The 15,102-nt window shown below is 39.0% G+C and overlaps 1 protein-coding gene across 2 annotated transcripts in view; it reads right to left on the bottom strand.

The window, feature by feature from the left end:
- Window positions 1-15,102, bottom strand: part of EFEMP1 (EGF containing fibulin-like extracellular matrix protein 1) — a 66,237-nt gene that overhangs the window by 8,253 nt on the left and 42,882 nt on the right. For both annotated transcript variants that reach the window (XM_006778579.2, XM_006778580.2), the window contains exons 5-8: window positions 11,864-11,986; window positions 8,108-8,227; window positions 6,991-7,110; window positions 5,046-5,165 (exon numbers count right to left, since the gene is read on the bottom strand). In XM_006778579.2, coding sequence (XP_006778642.1) covers window positions 5,046-5,165; window positions 6,991-7,110; window positions 8,108-8,227; window positions 11,864-11,986 — 483 coding nt within the window. The remainder of the gene's footprint in view (window positions 1-5,045; window positions 5,166-6,990; window positions 7,111-8,107; window positions 8,228-11,863; window positions 11,987-15,102) is intronic.

The raw sequence follows: 15,102 nt of genomic DNA, 5'->3' as shown, positions 1-15,102 counted from the left end.
TCAGAAGCTTTGGAGAAAGGTAGAGGCTAGAGATGTGGTTTCAGTAAGTTCTCCAGGAAAGGATTATACTCTCCAGAGAAAGCAAAAGGAGGGAATATACTAATAGACTGTCACACCCTCAAAGATGGCAGCACCCACAGCCACAAGATGGTGGCGCCCAGTCCCCTCAGCTCCGCCAGAGCACCCAGGGCTGGCCCGAGGTGCAGGCAAGCCTCAGATCGCGGCTGCCCAGCTGCCTAGGGCCAGCCAAGGCTCTGGTAACCAGGGCTGGCTGAGGCTTGCACTGCCAGCAGTGGCAGCAGCAGAGGTGTGATGGGAGCGTTGCCTTTCCCTGATCGCCGGGTCGCCTCCTGCCCTTGAGGGCTCCCAGATGTGAGAGGGGGCAGGCCGGGCTGAGGGATCCCCCCCCTCTCCAGTGCATGAATTTTCATGCACCGGGCCTCTAGTAGCTATATAAAAACAGAAGAGGAATTAAGGAAGGGGCTGTCAGTAGTGAGAGGCAACACTGGAAAAGGCAGGTGGGGAGAGAGTAGTGGGAAGTAGGGTTGTGGACAGGCCACACTGCACAAAGACTGGTTTTAGATTTAGGAATTAGGAGCTCCCAGATAACATCTGAGAGAACAGTTTCACTACAGAGCTATTACTTAACAACAGCAACAACTATATTAATACTAGAGGCCCGGTGCACAAAAATTTGTGCACTCAGTGGGGGAGAAGGGGTCCCTCAGCCCGGCCTGTGCCCTCTCACAGTCTGGGACCCCTCGGGAGATAACGACCTGCTGGCTTAGGCCCGCTTCCGGGTGGCAGAGGGCAGACCCAATCCCTAGGTGCAGCCCCTGGTCGGGCTCAGAGCAGGGCCAATTGGGGAGTTGGGGCGCTTCCCCCGTCACACACAGAGCAGGGCTGATCAGGGGGGTTTGGTCGCTGCCCCCTGTCATGCTGATCCCGGTGCCGGGAGGCCTCGCTGCTCCACTGATCCTGGTGCTAGGAGGCATATTACCCTTTTACTATATAGGATAGAAGCCTGGTGCATGGGTGGGGGCCGGCTGGTTTGCCCTGAAGGGTGTCCTGGATCAGGGTGGGGGTCCCCACTGGGGTGCCTGGCCAGCCTGGGTGAGGGGCTGAGGGCTGTTTTCAGGCTGGCCGGGGACTGAAGCTCCCAACCTATCTTTTTTCCATTTTTTTTTCCATTCTGGGCCAGCTTTAGCTCTGAGGCTTGGCTCCACTGCTGAAAGCAGGTTTCTGACTTTTGTTTACCCTTCTGTATTTGAAACAATGTTGCTGTCCTGCTGGCTGAAGCCCGGGGTTTTGTTTAGCTTCTATTTTTGTAACATAGTTGCTTAGAGTGCAGCTGAGTGGCCGGCAAGGCAGGCGGGGAAGCTTTGGCTTCCTCCGTCACTAAAGCAAGCAAGTCTCATGTTAGTTTCCAGCTGCCTGGCTGCCAGCCGCCATCTTGGCTGTCAATTAATTTGCATATCTCGCTGATTAGCCAATGGGAAGGGTAGCGGTCGTACGCCAATTACCATGTTTCTGTTTTATTAGATAGGATCTACATTCCTGTTAATGCCTATTGCCCTTTGCATTTGAATAGTGATTTAGATTTTTATCCAATATAAGCCTTTTTCTGAATCATTCTTCACCCACAACTGGATATTTTCATTTGTTAATATACTCATCCCACAAGTAATTTATTGAATCCTTGCTGTAAGCCAGGCATGGGCTAATTGATGGGATATGATTTCTTTCTCCTCTCTGAATTCTCATACCTCATGTTTTTCTTTTTGGACCTTTATTGCTTTCTGCTTTACATGATTAAAATATGCATATTTGTCTTCACCCTTCTACTAGCTTGTAAACTCCCCAAGGTCAAGTGCTATCAAATGCATCTTTATATCTCTTCATCACCTAGAATTAATGCACTGGGGGCACCTGAATTTTTAAGAAACATTAAATTGAACTAAGTTGCTCCTCACACAAATCCCATGGAGATAGGTGAGAAAGGTATTATCTCTACTTGACATTGAGGAAAGACAAATAAGGGTTAAGTAGCTGACCCAAGCTCATAGTTAGTGAAAGGCAACTTTCCACTGCAAGGTACTGCATCCTTTCCACTGTAAGGTAATTCCATGCCGAGAGAGAGAGAGAGAGAGAGAGAGAAAGACCACGCAACAACTTTCTTATAGTTTCCAAACTGGCTAAAGCTATCTGGAATCCAAAAGAAGACTGGAAAAGCTCTTAGGTTTCCAAGAGTCAGTTATAAGAAGTGTCTTCTTTTGGACTTACTATGCTAACGAAATAACTTAAATTCCTCAGAAGAAATCACAATTATGTTGTCTTTTCATTATTTTTCACTTAAAAAAATAAAGATGCTGTTTAGCTACAGGGAAAACTAAGACTGGTTTGTTATATGGAGTCTAACAGCAGCAAAAATAAATTTTATGTAATAATTTAATGTATTTTAATTTAATTAATGTTATTGAATTTAGAGCCTAGCATAATTTACACCTTAATCATTCTGGAAGGTTTTCCAGAAATTATTAATAGTATTAAAAACTTTTATAAGTGTGTCTATGTTTATGTATATTCTCTTTGTGTCTCTATTTTTCTGTCTTCCTCTCTCACTCTCGTATTTTCCACTCCCCACTCCCCACTCCCCACTGCCAAACCATTTGTATTTTTGCAAGACCATGGAAATGAGAAAAGTTATCTCACCTCAAAATAAGCCTTGTGGAGAAATGTAAGAATTCTAACTCTTTCAGTTTTACTTCAATATGTGGATGAGGTGGGGAAGAAATGGTTTTGGTGGGGAAAACCAATTGCTTTGAACTTTAAAAGAATCTCTCTCTCTCTCTCTCTCTCTCTCTCTCTCTCACACACACACACACACACACACACACTCACACACACACACACACACACACACACACACACACGTTTTGGCTTAGCCAAACATTCTGAAGCTGTATATCTTCAAGACACAACATCATTCATCTAGCTCTGGCTGGGTAGCTCAGTTCGTTAGAGTGTCGTCCTAATACGCCAAGGTTGCAGGCTCAATCTCTGGTCATGGTACATATAAGAAGGAACCAATGAATGCATAAATAAGTGGAACAACAAATCAATGTTTCTCTTTCTCTCTTTTATTTTCTCTAAAATTAATAAATAAAAAATTAAAAAAGATATAACATTCATGAATCTCCTATTTAAAATTTCAGTGCATTTTCCCCTTTAATTATAACAGATATAAATGTTTTCAGGTATATAGAGTAGACAGGTAAGATTCTGCTGTACTTTAATTTGCTTCTGTCTTTTGCTGACTATCAAATCCATTTATGATAAGAAACACATAGATATTGGTTTGAAAGACTCCAGGGAAAATTAAGATGTCCCAGTGGCTAACATTTTTCAGCATGTAATATTCATGTTAAAAGTCTCAATTAGGGTTCGGAGAGTAAAACCATTGGAATGCAATGTTTTTCCACAATTAACATTACAGAGTCTTTAGTAACTTGGAAAGGGGTATAAAGATGTTCATTGTGAGGTGAATGACATTCTAATTGTGCTCATATTTGGTGGTTGGAACCTAGTTGAATGATCATATGCATACTAATAAATTGCAGATCAATAGATATTCCTCTGAGTTAGTATTTTTTCTGTAAAATCATGATACACTCTGAGAATCCCGTGTCTCCTTTCCTTAATCTTCTCCTCTTTTAACAAGATTTGATTACTGTGTGCCCTCTCTCTATTTTGATTAAAAAGGACTCCCTAGAGAAGATTTGCTACTGGTCATTTACGTTGCTAGGTAACTTTCATAACATTTGTTGAATTATGTAGTGTTTGTACTTTACAAGTAAGTTTTATTCTGTTTCCTCCCTCAACTTCTTTTCCAAATAGGAAAGCTGATACTCAGAATCTAAGTTTGATAATTCGTTCAAGATTGTATCGATAGAATGTAGTACAGCTAGGAATTAAACAGATTTTCTGTCTTCAAATTCAGTCATTTTTTTCATTGTCTCATTGCTTTATGTGAATGTGTTTGTACTATCTTTTCCAGGATTATCTACATTATTTTTTGTTTTATCTGAGCAGTATTTTCCCTGTCAAGCTACATGCAGCATTGATGGTAGGAGAAGAGGGTGCATATTTTCAGATCTCCTGGAGAGACTCTGACTGAAATCATACCATGTAGAGAGCTGCTTCTTCCACCTGTGTGTATGTGTGAAGATCACCTGAATGTTTATTTTAAAACTGGGCCCAAGAACATTAACTATTTTTGAATCAATAGTTTTTTGCCAAAGAATTCAAGCACATTTTAATATATACATGAGGCTGATTTTTTCAGTATCTAAACTACTTCTCAATTTATAATCTTGGTGTTTTAGAGACCCAAGACTGGTTTAAGGTATGCCTAACCCACATATTATGTTTATGTTCTGGACTCAAATTCATGATGAAATATTTTAACAATCAAATCTTTTCTGGTGGATGCTTAGGAGACATATCATATAGATTATGTAGGCTACATAGAAGGGATATCAGTATTTTATGAAAATTATTTATATTTTAAGAAAGAAAAACAATTACTTTAAATTTCAAGGAAAGTAGGTATTTATAGTAAACTAGAGGCCTGGTGCACGAAATTTGTGCATGGGGGTGGGGGTTGTTGTCCCTCAGCCTGGCCTGCACCCTCTCCAATCTGGGACCCCTCGAGGGATGTCTGATAGGCCCACAGGGATTGGCCCCAACTGCTTCTGTCTCAGCCCCTGCCACCGTGGCTTTGTCTAGAAGGAAATCGAATGTCAGGAAGATGTCTGGTTGACCCGGTCTAATTAGCATATTACCCTTTTATTAGTATAGATACCCTCTATTTTTTAGTGAATACTCTATGAGATGTGCATATCTCATAATGAACAGGAGGGGGGCAATAGTTCAAATTGTATGTTCAGGATGGAAAAAATGAAAAGTCTAGGGTAGAGAATCCTATAATTCCTCCCTGCTCTTCCTGGTTAAACTGAACATAGCAGATACAAAAATAAACTTACCCTGACATGTTCTACCTCTCACCACTTGGTATCCCTGGGGGCACATACACGAGAATTTCCCAGGTTCATTGACACACTGATACTGACACAGGTAGCTTGAGGTTCTGCATTCATCAATGTCTGTTGAATCAGAGAAGAGCAGGGACACAGAATTGAAAAACTACTTTGGTAATATATTTTTTAGAAGTAATAGAGTAAAAACACTGCAAACTCTGAAACAGAAATACAATATTTGTAAGAATCTCAAGGGCAAATTCTAACAATATTAGCTCATTTCCTCTAGAACAGTAATTTTCAACATTTTTCATCTCATGGCATACATAAATGAATCACTAAAATTCTTTAGCACACCAAAAAAAAATATTTTTTACTGATCTGACAAAAATAGGTATAATGTTGATTCATTTGTACTGAACAGCTATTGTTATGTTGGCTTTTGTGATTTTTAAATTTGATAATTTAAGGGAAAAGAGGTCAGTGCTCCTCACTAAATAGTAAAGTATTGCACGTTTTAAAACTTCTTATGGCACATCAGTGTGCTGTGGCATACCATTGAAAATCATTGCCTAGAACTTCACAGCACAAAGAGTTTGTCTTACTATTAGTTTTACTCAATCTTGCTGACAGTTTGTCAAATCCTGGACCTAACCATATGAACTAAGCAGAATGAATGAACTGGCTTATGATTGCTGCTTTTCATATCTGCAGAACCACCCATGATGCAGATTCACAATTGCATTCTCAGAAATTGGGTATCTTTGCTCCCAAGTTCATCTGAGCTTTGAACTTCAAGTCCCATCACTGTGCTAGCTTCTAGAGATGACATCCTGACAGGGTCTGGCCTTCAGGGAAAGAATGCTTTGCATTTCTCAATGGTGACGCCCTTATTGTTTACTTAGAAGGGTAGAGGCAGGTGTCCAGATTCAGGCCCTTTTGGTTTTGAGCACAGCAGCATGATGCAAGGCCTCTCTGGGTGAGGTATGACATCTGTGGCCCCAAGTAAAACAGGGAGGGTCCACAAAGAAGTCAGGGACATCAACTGCGGATGGCATTCCCCCAGGATGTCTTATGCCTTTTACTGTAACATGCATGTGCAATGGACTCTGAAGGTCATCCCTTCAGTTAAATGGGCCTATATGCTTATGTGGAAAGTGACTTAAGATATGTGCCCAAGTTGCACACTGGCAGGAATAAGACTAGGGGCCAGGTCTCTTGGTTTCTATTCTAATGCTTCTGATAGGCAATCAGCATTTTCCTAACTTAAATGTGTGTGCCAGTCACCCAGAATTAGATGCAAAATTTGACTCAGTGGGTCTGGGTTGGGGCCTGAGATTCTGCATTTCTCACAAGCTCCCAGGAGATGCTGATGCTGTTTGCTGTTGGTCAGACTTTGAGAAGCAAGACACTAGCACACCCTTCTGATTATTAGACCCCCCTTGCATTTAATATTTCAGTCATTTTTTCTTCTCCTTTTTCTTGATTACATACTAAAAAGTCAATGTGGCAATTAACTGGATTTTAGAATAGAATTTTCATGAATAAAAATTTGTTTTCATAAACAGGTACATCTATATATATAAAAACCCAAGCAACCATCCAACCACTCAACTGGTAGCTATGATGAGCACTGACCACCAGGGGGTAGACGCACAGGCATGGAAATATGGAACAAACTGATGAATCTCAGAGGGAAGGGGAAGGTGGGAAGAGATTAACCAAAGATCTTATATGCATGCTAGAGGCCCAGTGCAGGGAGGGGAGGGTGCGGGGGAGGAGGAGCAAAACTGGCAGTCCGACATCCCCTGAGGGGTCCCGGATTGTGAGAGGGTACAAGCCAGGCTGAAGGACCCCACTGGTGCACGAATCCGTGCACTGGGCCTCTATTAATCAAATAAAAGAACAGCAATAAAGAGTCTTATTAAAAATTATTTGGAAAATATTTTACCTTCACAGTTGAGCCTGTCACTACTTAGCTCATATCCTTGATTACACTGACAGATGAATGAACCAAGAATGTTGTAGCATTGCTGAGCACATTGATTGCTGGCATCACATTCATTTATGTCTGAAAGGAAAAGTTATATGAATTTATATATCTGTGTCTTTAAATATATCCTTGCTCTTTGGTACCCATGTCATTTGATGATAAGTGAATAATTCCCCAGGTGGATTCTTTGCCCTGCAGAAGCTCATTGGAGAACATCCATTCAGGTTTCATATTTGTTGGAACAACTTCGAGCATCTGTTGTATACTTCTTTTAGAAATACCAGAATTTTTTTTTCTGGGAATGACAGTTATTTTGGGGTTTGATGAATCTTTCCAAAAGAATTTAGTGATTCTAGTAAATATACATTCCAGTATCTATTTTCTTTTATTGTTGTTCGGATGCAAAATGCTAAGTCTATAAATAATTGATATACTAGTAAGACACTCGTACTGATATGGTCTCTCAGCATGCTGTAGTGAAGATTTATCTGTGCTATTTATTACTTTTTAAATGGGTTCTGTTAAATTCCATTACAATTATAACATAAGCCTTTGAGACTCATACAGAGTTTTGCAATGCTCTAAAGCACTGAAAATATTGTGAAAAGGGCATTTTTTCTGCACTAGATTCTTTCCATGTCATGTCAATCTTAAAATTGTGTGCCGTGACATTGCATTCTGAAAGGGGAGGAGCAGCATGTAAAATCCAATGTGCTTTCAGTGGAAAGTTTATGTACTCGAACTTGCAGTAATCCCGTTGGCACCTTCAGCTTTTATATCACACATTGTTGACTAATTGGTGTGTGCATATCAATGGATCTGTATTTTCTTTTTACACACCCACGGTGGAGAACTAAAACCAAGGTTAACAAAGTTTTCCATTCACATCTTGATGTACTTTAAGAAGCAGATTGATTACTGTCTTTTCAGCTTTATTCAGGGAAGTTGATGGAAACCAGTTCACTCAAGAACATAGAAAACTAGAAATACTGCAATGTGGCATGAGGTTTTTTTTGTTTGTTTTTTTTGAAGACAGAAGTTAGTCAGTCAGGATGGGGGTTCTCAAAAGGCTTACCCACGCAGGTATAGTTGTTGGCTGCCAACTGAAATCCAGGACTGCATTGGCAATAAAATGATCCTGGAGTGTTCACACATCTTTGGTGGCAATATGGAGGCATGGTGCATTCATCTATATCTAGGTTACCAGACACACACAAAGAAAACTATATTATTGAATATCCACAGCTGTTTGCTCTCAAGTTCTCAGAAAAACATTACCTAGAAAAACTATCTAGAGAAGACATTTTAAAAGTGATTATTATTATTATTTTTAATTAGGGTAATATACTTTGGTCTGCAATCTGCAGTTAAATGAGATGTTCAGAACAAAGACTTCATAAACCTGGCTGGGTGGTTTGAGAGTATATATCAGTTTGAGGATCTAAAGCTTATTTGTAATGACAGAAGTAAAAAAGAACTATCAAAGACTCGAGTGATGCACATAAAACAAAGAGAAAGAAGGGATAGACTGCTGTTTAGTTGGTGACTTTAGTGAAGTCATTTAAAGGTTCAGTATCTTGGTTTTTCTTTTGTAAAATGTGGATAGTAATGCTTACTATGTGTATCTTATGATGTTTCTGTGAGAATCAAATGAAAGAACATGGTAGAAGGAATATGGTGCTAACCAAAAGTGCCCTTCTGACACATTGATGAAGTGTTCCAGCCCGTATCCTTCTCATATAAATATTTCCAACTATAAAGTGCTCAATTGAGAACTTGCAGAGTAGGATTAGTATCTTAGAAGCATAATAAAATTTCATTGACTCATGGCTCTACACTTTGTGACAACTCCAACATGGCATGTGTAATTTAAAATAACAATTATGAATGCACAATTTAAGACTATGTAGTGATACTATTTTATGGTAAGAAAAAAGCAAAACCAAAACTTTATGCTGAGCTCTTCTAGTACTTTAATAACAAATAGTGTGGAAGGCATTGTGCTCAAGTGGCCTCAGAGTAATCTGAGTTTGAGTCTTCTGGCAATTACTAGCTTGGTGTTAATCTCTTGGAGTTCCAATTTCCTCCTCTGTAAGAAATAGTATAACATTGTGGTAGAACTGTTGGAATGATTACATGACACAATGTAGGCAAAACTTCCTTACACAAAACAGGTATAAACAAATGGAGCTATTATTGATAAGTTGCAAAATCTATTTGATTTAGTTTGAGTATTGAAACAAATGATAATGATATGCACATGTTTTCCCCCATCATTATTTAGGTGTCTCAAATGTCACCTCAGGAAGACCATCTATGACCATCCATATAAAATAGCTTCTTCTGCATTATCTATTGTATTTCTTTGCAGCCTTTGACATGCCTTGACATTGTGTTATGTGTTTATTTGCCTCTTGTCTGTCTCCCTCTCTATAATACATGGTAGTTAAGACCTGTCTCTTCCTCTTGAGGTGGCGATAAAGTATTTTTGTCTGTTCACTGCTATATGCTTAATACCTGGGCCTGGCAATAGTAGGCACTTAATAAACATTAGTTGAATGAACGGAAACATCATACCAACTAAGAGCAATTTTATTATAGTTCTTCCTAGTACCCAGTATTATACTCAGGTGCTAGTCTCAATAGCTATTTGTATAAATGGTACTTTCTAATAGCTCCACAAGGGCTGTGATTCTGTACAATATGTTTGTTCACCATGATGTACCAGCACCAAGAACAGTTCCTGGCACATAGTCAGCCCTCAAAAAATATTTGATGAATAAATGATGTGTGTCTTTACAACCAGTAAACACCCATCAAACCATTGGTATTTGTTGGCATTGTGTTTAATGCTGCAGGTTTATAATGATGATCAACATACATATGTTCTATCCCTATTTACTATGGAAGGTGGGCATGAAAACAGATTACTGCATGAATAAAATAAAAAATAGAAAGTTGCATAAGGGACAGAAGGAACACTGGGCTACTCAAAGTGTGGCCTGCTGACCACTGCTGGTCCATGGACTATTTGGACCAGACTGTAACAGATAAGTATAGAAAATGAGAGTAGTTGTTTAGGAATAGCAATTTGATGTTACCACATCATTACTGCAGTTTGTAGAAAAATTAATCTGCAACAGATAGAAAATTTACAAAATGGATCCATCAAAATTTGAGAAATAATAGTATAAAGGAGGGAGTGACTAATTATATTGGGGTAGATCATGGACAATTTCCCAGAGGAAATTACTGAGCTAGGATTTGAGAGTTAAATAGGAGTTTTCCAGGAGTGCATGTTCCTGGTGCTGAAAGAGCTTATGTAAAGGCACCAAAATGTGACTCTATGTGATGTATTGTATTGTGGGGAATTATAAGTAGTAGGGTAAAGTTGGAGTGTGTTTTTTTATTTTTGTTTTGGTGGGAGAGAGGTGTTCAGAGCTGGGCAAGGATCAGGTTAAGGAAGACCTTATATGCTCTGTTTAGGAACGTAGAATTGGTTCTATGAGTGGGAGAAATGCCACATGATTAGATTGAATTTAAGAATGTCTTCTCTTATCATCTCATAAAGAGCTAAAACCATATGTTCCATTCTCTTTGGTTCTTCCCACAGTAGTTTGGGTTAGTTCTTTTTCTGTACTTTTTATACTTTTAATTGTTTATTTTCCTGACTAAAACAGTGGGCAAAACTTTGGTGTCTGTGAAGTTTTCCACACAATCTTCTCTTAAATCACAGCTTCAGTCACTGCAAACCCTGGGCCTTCCTCAGAGGCTGGGCAGTAACTCCAGCGTCTAGGAGCAGCCCATGGCAGGCAGAACTCCACTGGGGCCCATGAGGAGCTCAGTGTTGACATCTTGACATCAACAGCTCACATTTTTTGGAGAAAATGGATACTGGTTGTCAGTCCCCACATCCCGATCCTCTGTTTCTAAGAGAAAATAAGACTCTTCACTTTTCTGGGAAGAGATGGTACGTAACTCAATGGACAGAGGTGGTCAATTAATGAGTTGCATACCTCACAAACAAGCCCAGACACTTTAGTTTATCTCATATTTGCCAGTCGGCTTCCCCATACTGTGTTTTCAAAAAAGGTGTCTAGGGCATCTCCGTGGTGAGCACTCTTCAGGGACTAAGAAGACAGCAGTAACACAAAACAGACCCGCCCCTGCCTGGAGGGAGCTCAAGTAGAACTCTCAAGTAGAGGTACATGCTGCACTTGGCTTTGCATTCCTAGCACTGCACCTGCAGCATGAAGAATGTTTAGTATGTTAACTCATTGAATAATGATAGCACACAGCTATTCAGCCCAAGACCAGGCACTATTCTAAGCATCCCCACACATGAGCTTCTGAAACAGGGGCTAGTATTATCTCTATAGTACACAGTGAAAAAGTGAGATAGAGAATGTCAGTAACTCACCCAAGTCCTCAATGTGAGTTAAGGGTGATGACGGGGTTTGAACCTCGCCATCTGCCTTATAAACTATGAAACCAGTGAATGAAGCCTGTATCATTAGTGTTTAAGTGCTATGGTCCCCAAATAGATAATTTAAAATTATTTCTCAGTTGCTTTTATGGTCTCATTCACACTCCAAATTTCTGCTTTTGCTTAGTCTAACATATAACCAACACTTTGATAGCCAGAATATGCTAAACTTGCAAGGCTAGTTCGTTCTTGTGAATGTGGAAAATGGATTGGCATTCAATGAAAGAATAAACAGTTGTTGGCTATCATTCTCCAAATAAATACAAGTGCTTTGTTTTGAATGCCTGAGGTTTAACAATTAAGATGCTCAAGACAGGATTTTGCTTACTGCACTGTTGTACTTACCCACACACTGCTCTCCTCGCTTCTGATAGCCCGGAGGGCACTGACAGGCGAAAGAGCCACGTAAATTGATGCACACTTGGTCGGCTCTACAGTTGTGCGTCCCTGCAGTGCACTCATCTATATCTGTTAAAGACACGCAACATAGAAAGGGTTTGAGTAGGTTGTGACGATGTTAATATTTCCTCCACGTTGTTATAATACTTTTCCTAAATAAACTGAGTTTTTACTTTATTCTTAAAATATTACTCTGCAATATTGTTATATTGGAAATGTTTAAAATGATAAATTATTTTTAGTGTTCAGAAAATAATGTGGGCCCTGGCCGGGTGGCTCACTTGCTCGGAGAGTTGTCCAGTACACCAGAAGGTGGCAGGTTTTGATTCCTGGTCAGGGCACATACCAAGGTTGCAGGTTCAATTCCTGGGGAGTCTATGGGAGGCAACTGATTTCTCTCTTACATCAATGTTCTTCTCTCTCCCTTCCTCTTTCTAAACTCAATAGAATAAAAAAATAATTTCATAGATGCCAATGTGTACCATTCAGATATAAGAAATGTTAACATTTTGCTCTGCTTGCCTTAGCTCACTTTATTTTGTTAAGAAATGACCAATCAGAAAGGATATATGCACCCCTATGTTCATAGCAGCACAATTCACCATAGCTAAGATCTGGAAACAGCCTAAGTGCCCATCAGTAGATGAATGGATTAGAAAACTGTGGTACAGCTACACGATGGAATACTATGCTGCTCTAAAAAGGAAGGACCTTTGTAATAAAAAATTAAAAAAATAAATAAAAAAAGAAAAAAAAAGAAATGAAACAGCCCTAGCAGGTTTGGCTTGGTGAATAGAGCGTCGGCCTACGGACTGAAGGGTCCCAAGTTCGATTTGGATCAAGGGGACATGCCTGGGTTGCGGGCTCGATCCCTAGTAGGGGGTGCACAGGAGGCAGCCGATCAATGATTCTCTCTCATCATTGATGTTTCTATCTCTTTCTCCCTCTTCCTTCCTCTCTGAAATCAATAAAATTATATATTTTTAAAAAAAGAAATGAAGTATATCAGATATATCTAAAGCCTTACTCCATCCTCATACCTTTACCCACCCACCTACCACTGTCTTGGAGTAGGCGTGAATCCTTCCCCAAGATGTTTTTATACTTTCAGTATACAGTTATGCACCCATTAGAATATATAGTATTGTTTTGTGTTTTAAAATGTAAATAAATTATATGATACTGTTTTTCCACCCAACATACTGCCTTTGAAGTAATTTCTATCGATAAATCTCTAAAAATCTGCCAAATAAAAGGGTATAAATCAAACTTTAATATTATGCATTCCCTGTTGCTGTTTGTGTGTGTGTGTTCAAACTTTAGAAAGAAAGGATTTAATTTGGTCATATTTCTTTAGGAGAGATTGGCTGGTGTAGTGTAAAATACATATTTTCCCAAAACATTTCAGTTCTGGAACAATATAGTACAGGTGACTTAAGTAATAGGTAGGTTAAAGTTTTAGAAAAGTAAAAAATGTTCAGTCATAATATAATAAACATGTTACAATAAATTTCTGTGGGATCAAAATGTGATGTTAATCTGTGTGTGTACATAATATAAATGTGATTTTGGCATCTTTTAACAAGTTAAGACTCTAAGTATCATTCCAAAAAATATAGCCTTATAATTCCTTGATGACAAATTTAGTATAAAAACTGCAAGAAGCTTGGGTCTTAGAACATCACTGTGGTAGACCCAGGGTGGTGCTTTGGGCTAAGAATCAATAATTTAAAAAAAATGAGCCATCGGTTAGAATTTATTCTTCAATTCCTGCCCTTCCCTTTAAGAAGCTCAAAATATTGCCAATTCATCTTTCTAATATTTCCAAGGAGATTTACTGCACTTACAGTACCCAGTGTAATAATGTAGGAAGTTCTGGTTATAAGAGGATGGGTTGTCCTCAGATATGGGCTTAAATTAGCTGGGTGTGGAAATGATGATACGGGAGATTCCAAAAGAATGAGGGAGGGGAGATGAAAAATACTCAAGGGATATATGGCTGCTATTGGGTAATAATCTACTAAAGCATCTACTTACATAGTTCTTTGTACCTGGTTTTTAAGTTTTGGTGAATTTATTTTTGTTATTATTTTTTATTTTTATTTTGAAATTTATTATTTTCAAATCACTATCCTTTTTGGGTACTATGCAAAAGTGCAGCAATCTTGCTTTGAAATTATCTGTTCTTTTTTGTGTATTTTATTATTTTCTCATATGCACGTGATGAAAACATTTCTACTGAGGTTTCTTCAGAGCTTTATGACTTGCTAATGCAGTAATGACAACAGAATTCCTATTGTTTTATGTCAAGAACATTTGACAGCATTTGCAGCGATAACAGCCCTGAGAGATACTGCAATGTGATATTCAGTTGTGGCAGGTTTCCTCAGTACATGCTGGCAGAAGATCAAGGACTGGCTGGCTGCTGCATTTTCTAAAGGAGGCCTCACCAGTGACCAAGTCTTCTCTCTGCAAACTGCCTCCACCCCATTATACTTCTGATGTCCTACAATTCCTTTCCTACTTTCTTGTCATTCAGTTCTGTCTCTTTGATAAATAGGGTAACATTTCTAGTGGAATTAATATATCATTAAGTAGATTTTAAACATAAGAACTGTGCCACATGGACCTACTACTCCTTAAGGACAGGTCCATTTACATCTGAGAAGGATCTATATTATAAAAAGCCAGTGGCCATAACGCCGTAATGACCAAACGACCGGTCACCAGGAGGTGCATTGATGGGTCTTGCAGTGCGGCAGGGGTCTGCGTCCCGCTGGCACAGCAAGTCTGGGTCTTGTGCGATTTCATGCATTGGGCCTCTAGTTATTTAATAAAAAATTGGGTGCATTAAAGTAATTTAATAAAAACAAACAAACAAACAAAAAACAAGTAAAATACCACTGCCTCCTCTCCATTTTTTTCCTTTCTCTATCAAACAAACAAAGCAGCAGTAGGACTCATCTCACCTAGCATTGACTACTAATATTTTTAATACATATTTACATGGATTCACTTTTAATTTAATTCTTTCAGAGGAGAAACATTCTGAAATTTGATAAAATGCAGCTGTATGAAATTCCCTTTGTGACATTATTCCCAAAGAGTTGAATGCATGCTTCATCATACACCTTGAGCTGCATCTGACTACATTTTCATTTATGGCTTCTCTGACTCGAGTTTAG

Source organism: Myotis davidii, unplaced genomic scaffold, assembly GCF_000327345.1.
Source record: "Myotis davidii unplaced genomic scaffold, ASM32734v1 scaffold6, whole genome shotgun sequence".
Classification (NCBI taxonomy): domain Eukaryota; kingdom Metazoa; phylum Chordata; class Mammalia; order Chiroptera; family Vespertilionidae; genus Myotis; species Myotis davidii.
Note: the sequence above shows the minus strand (reverse complement) of the source record. Positions and strands in the feature narration are given on the sequence as shown.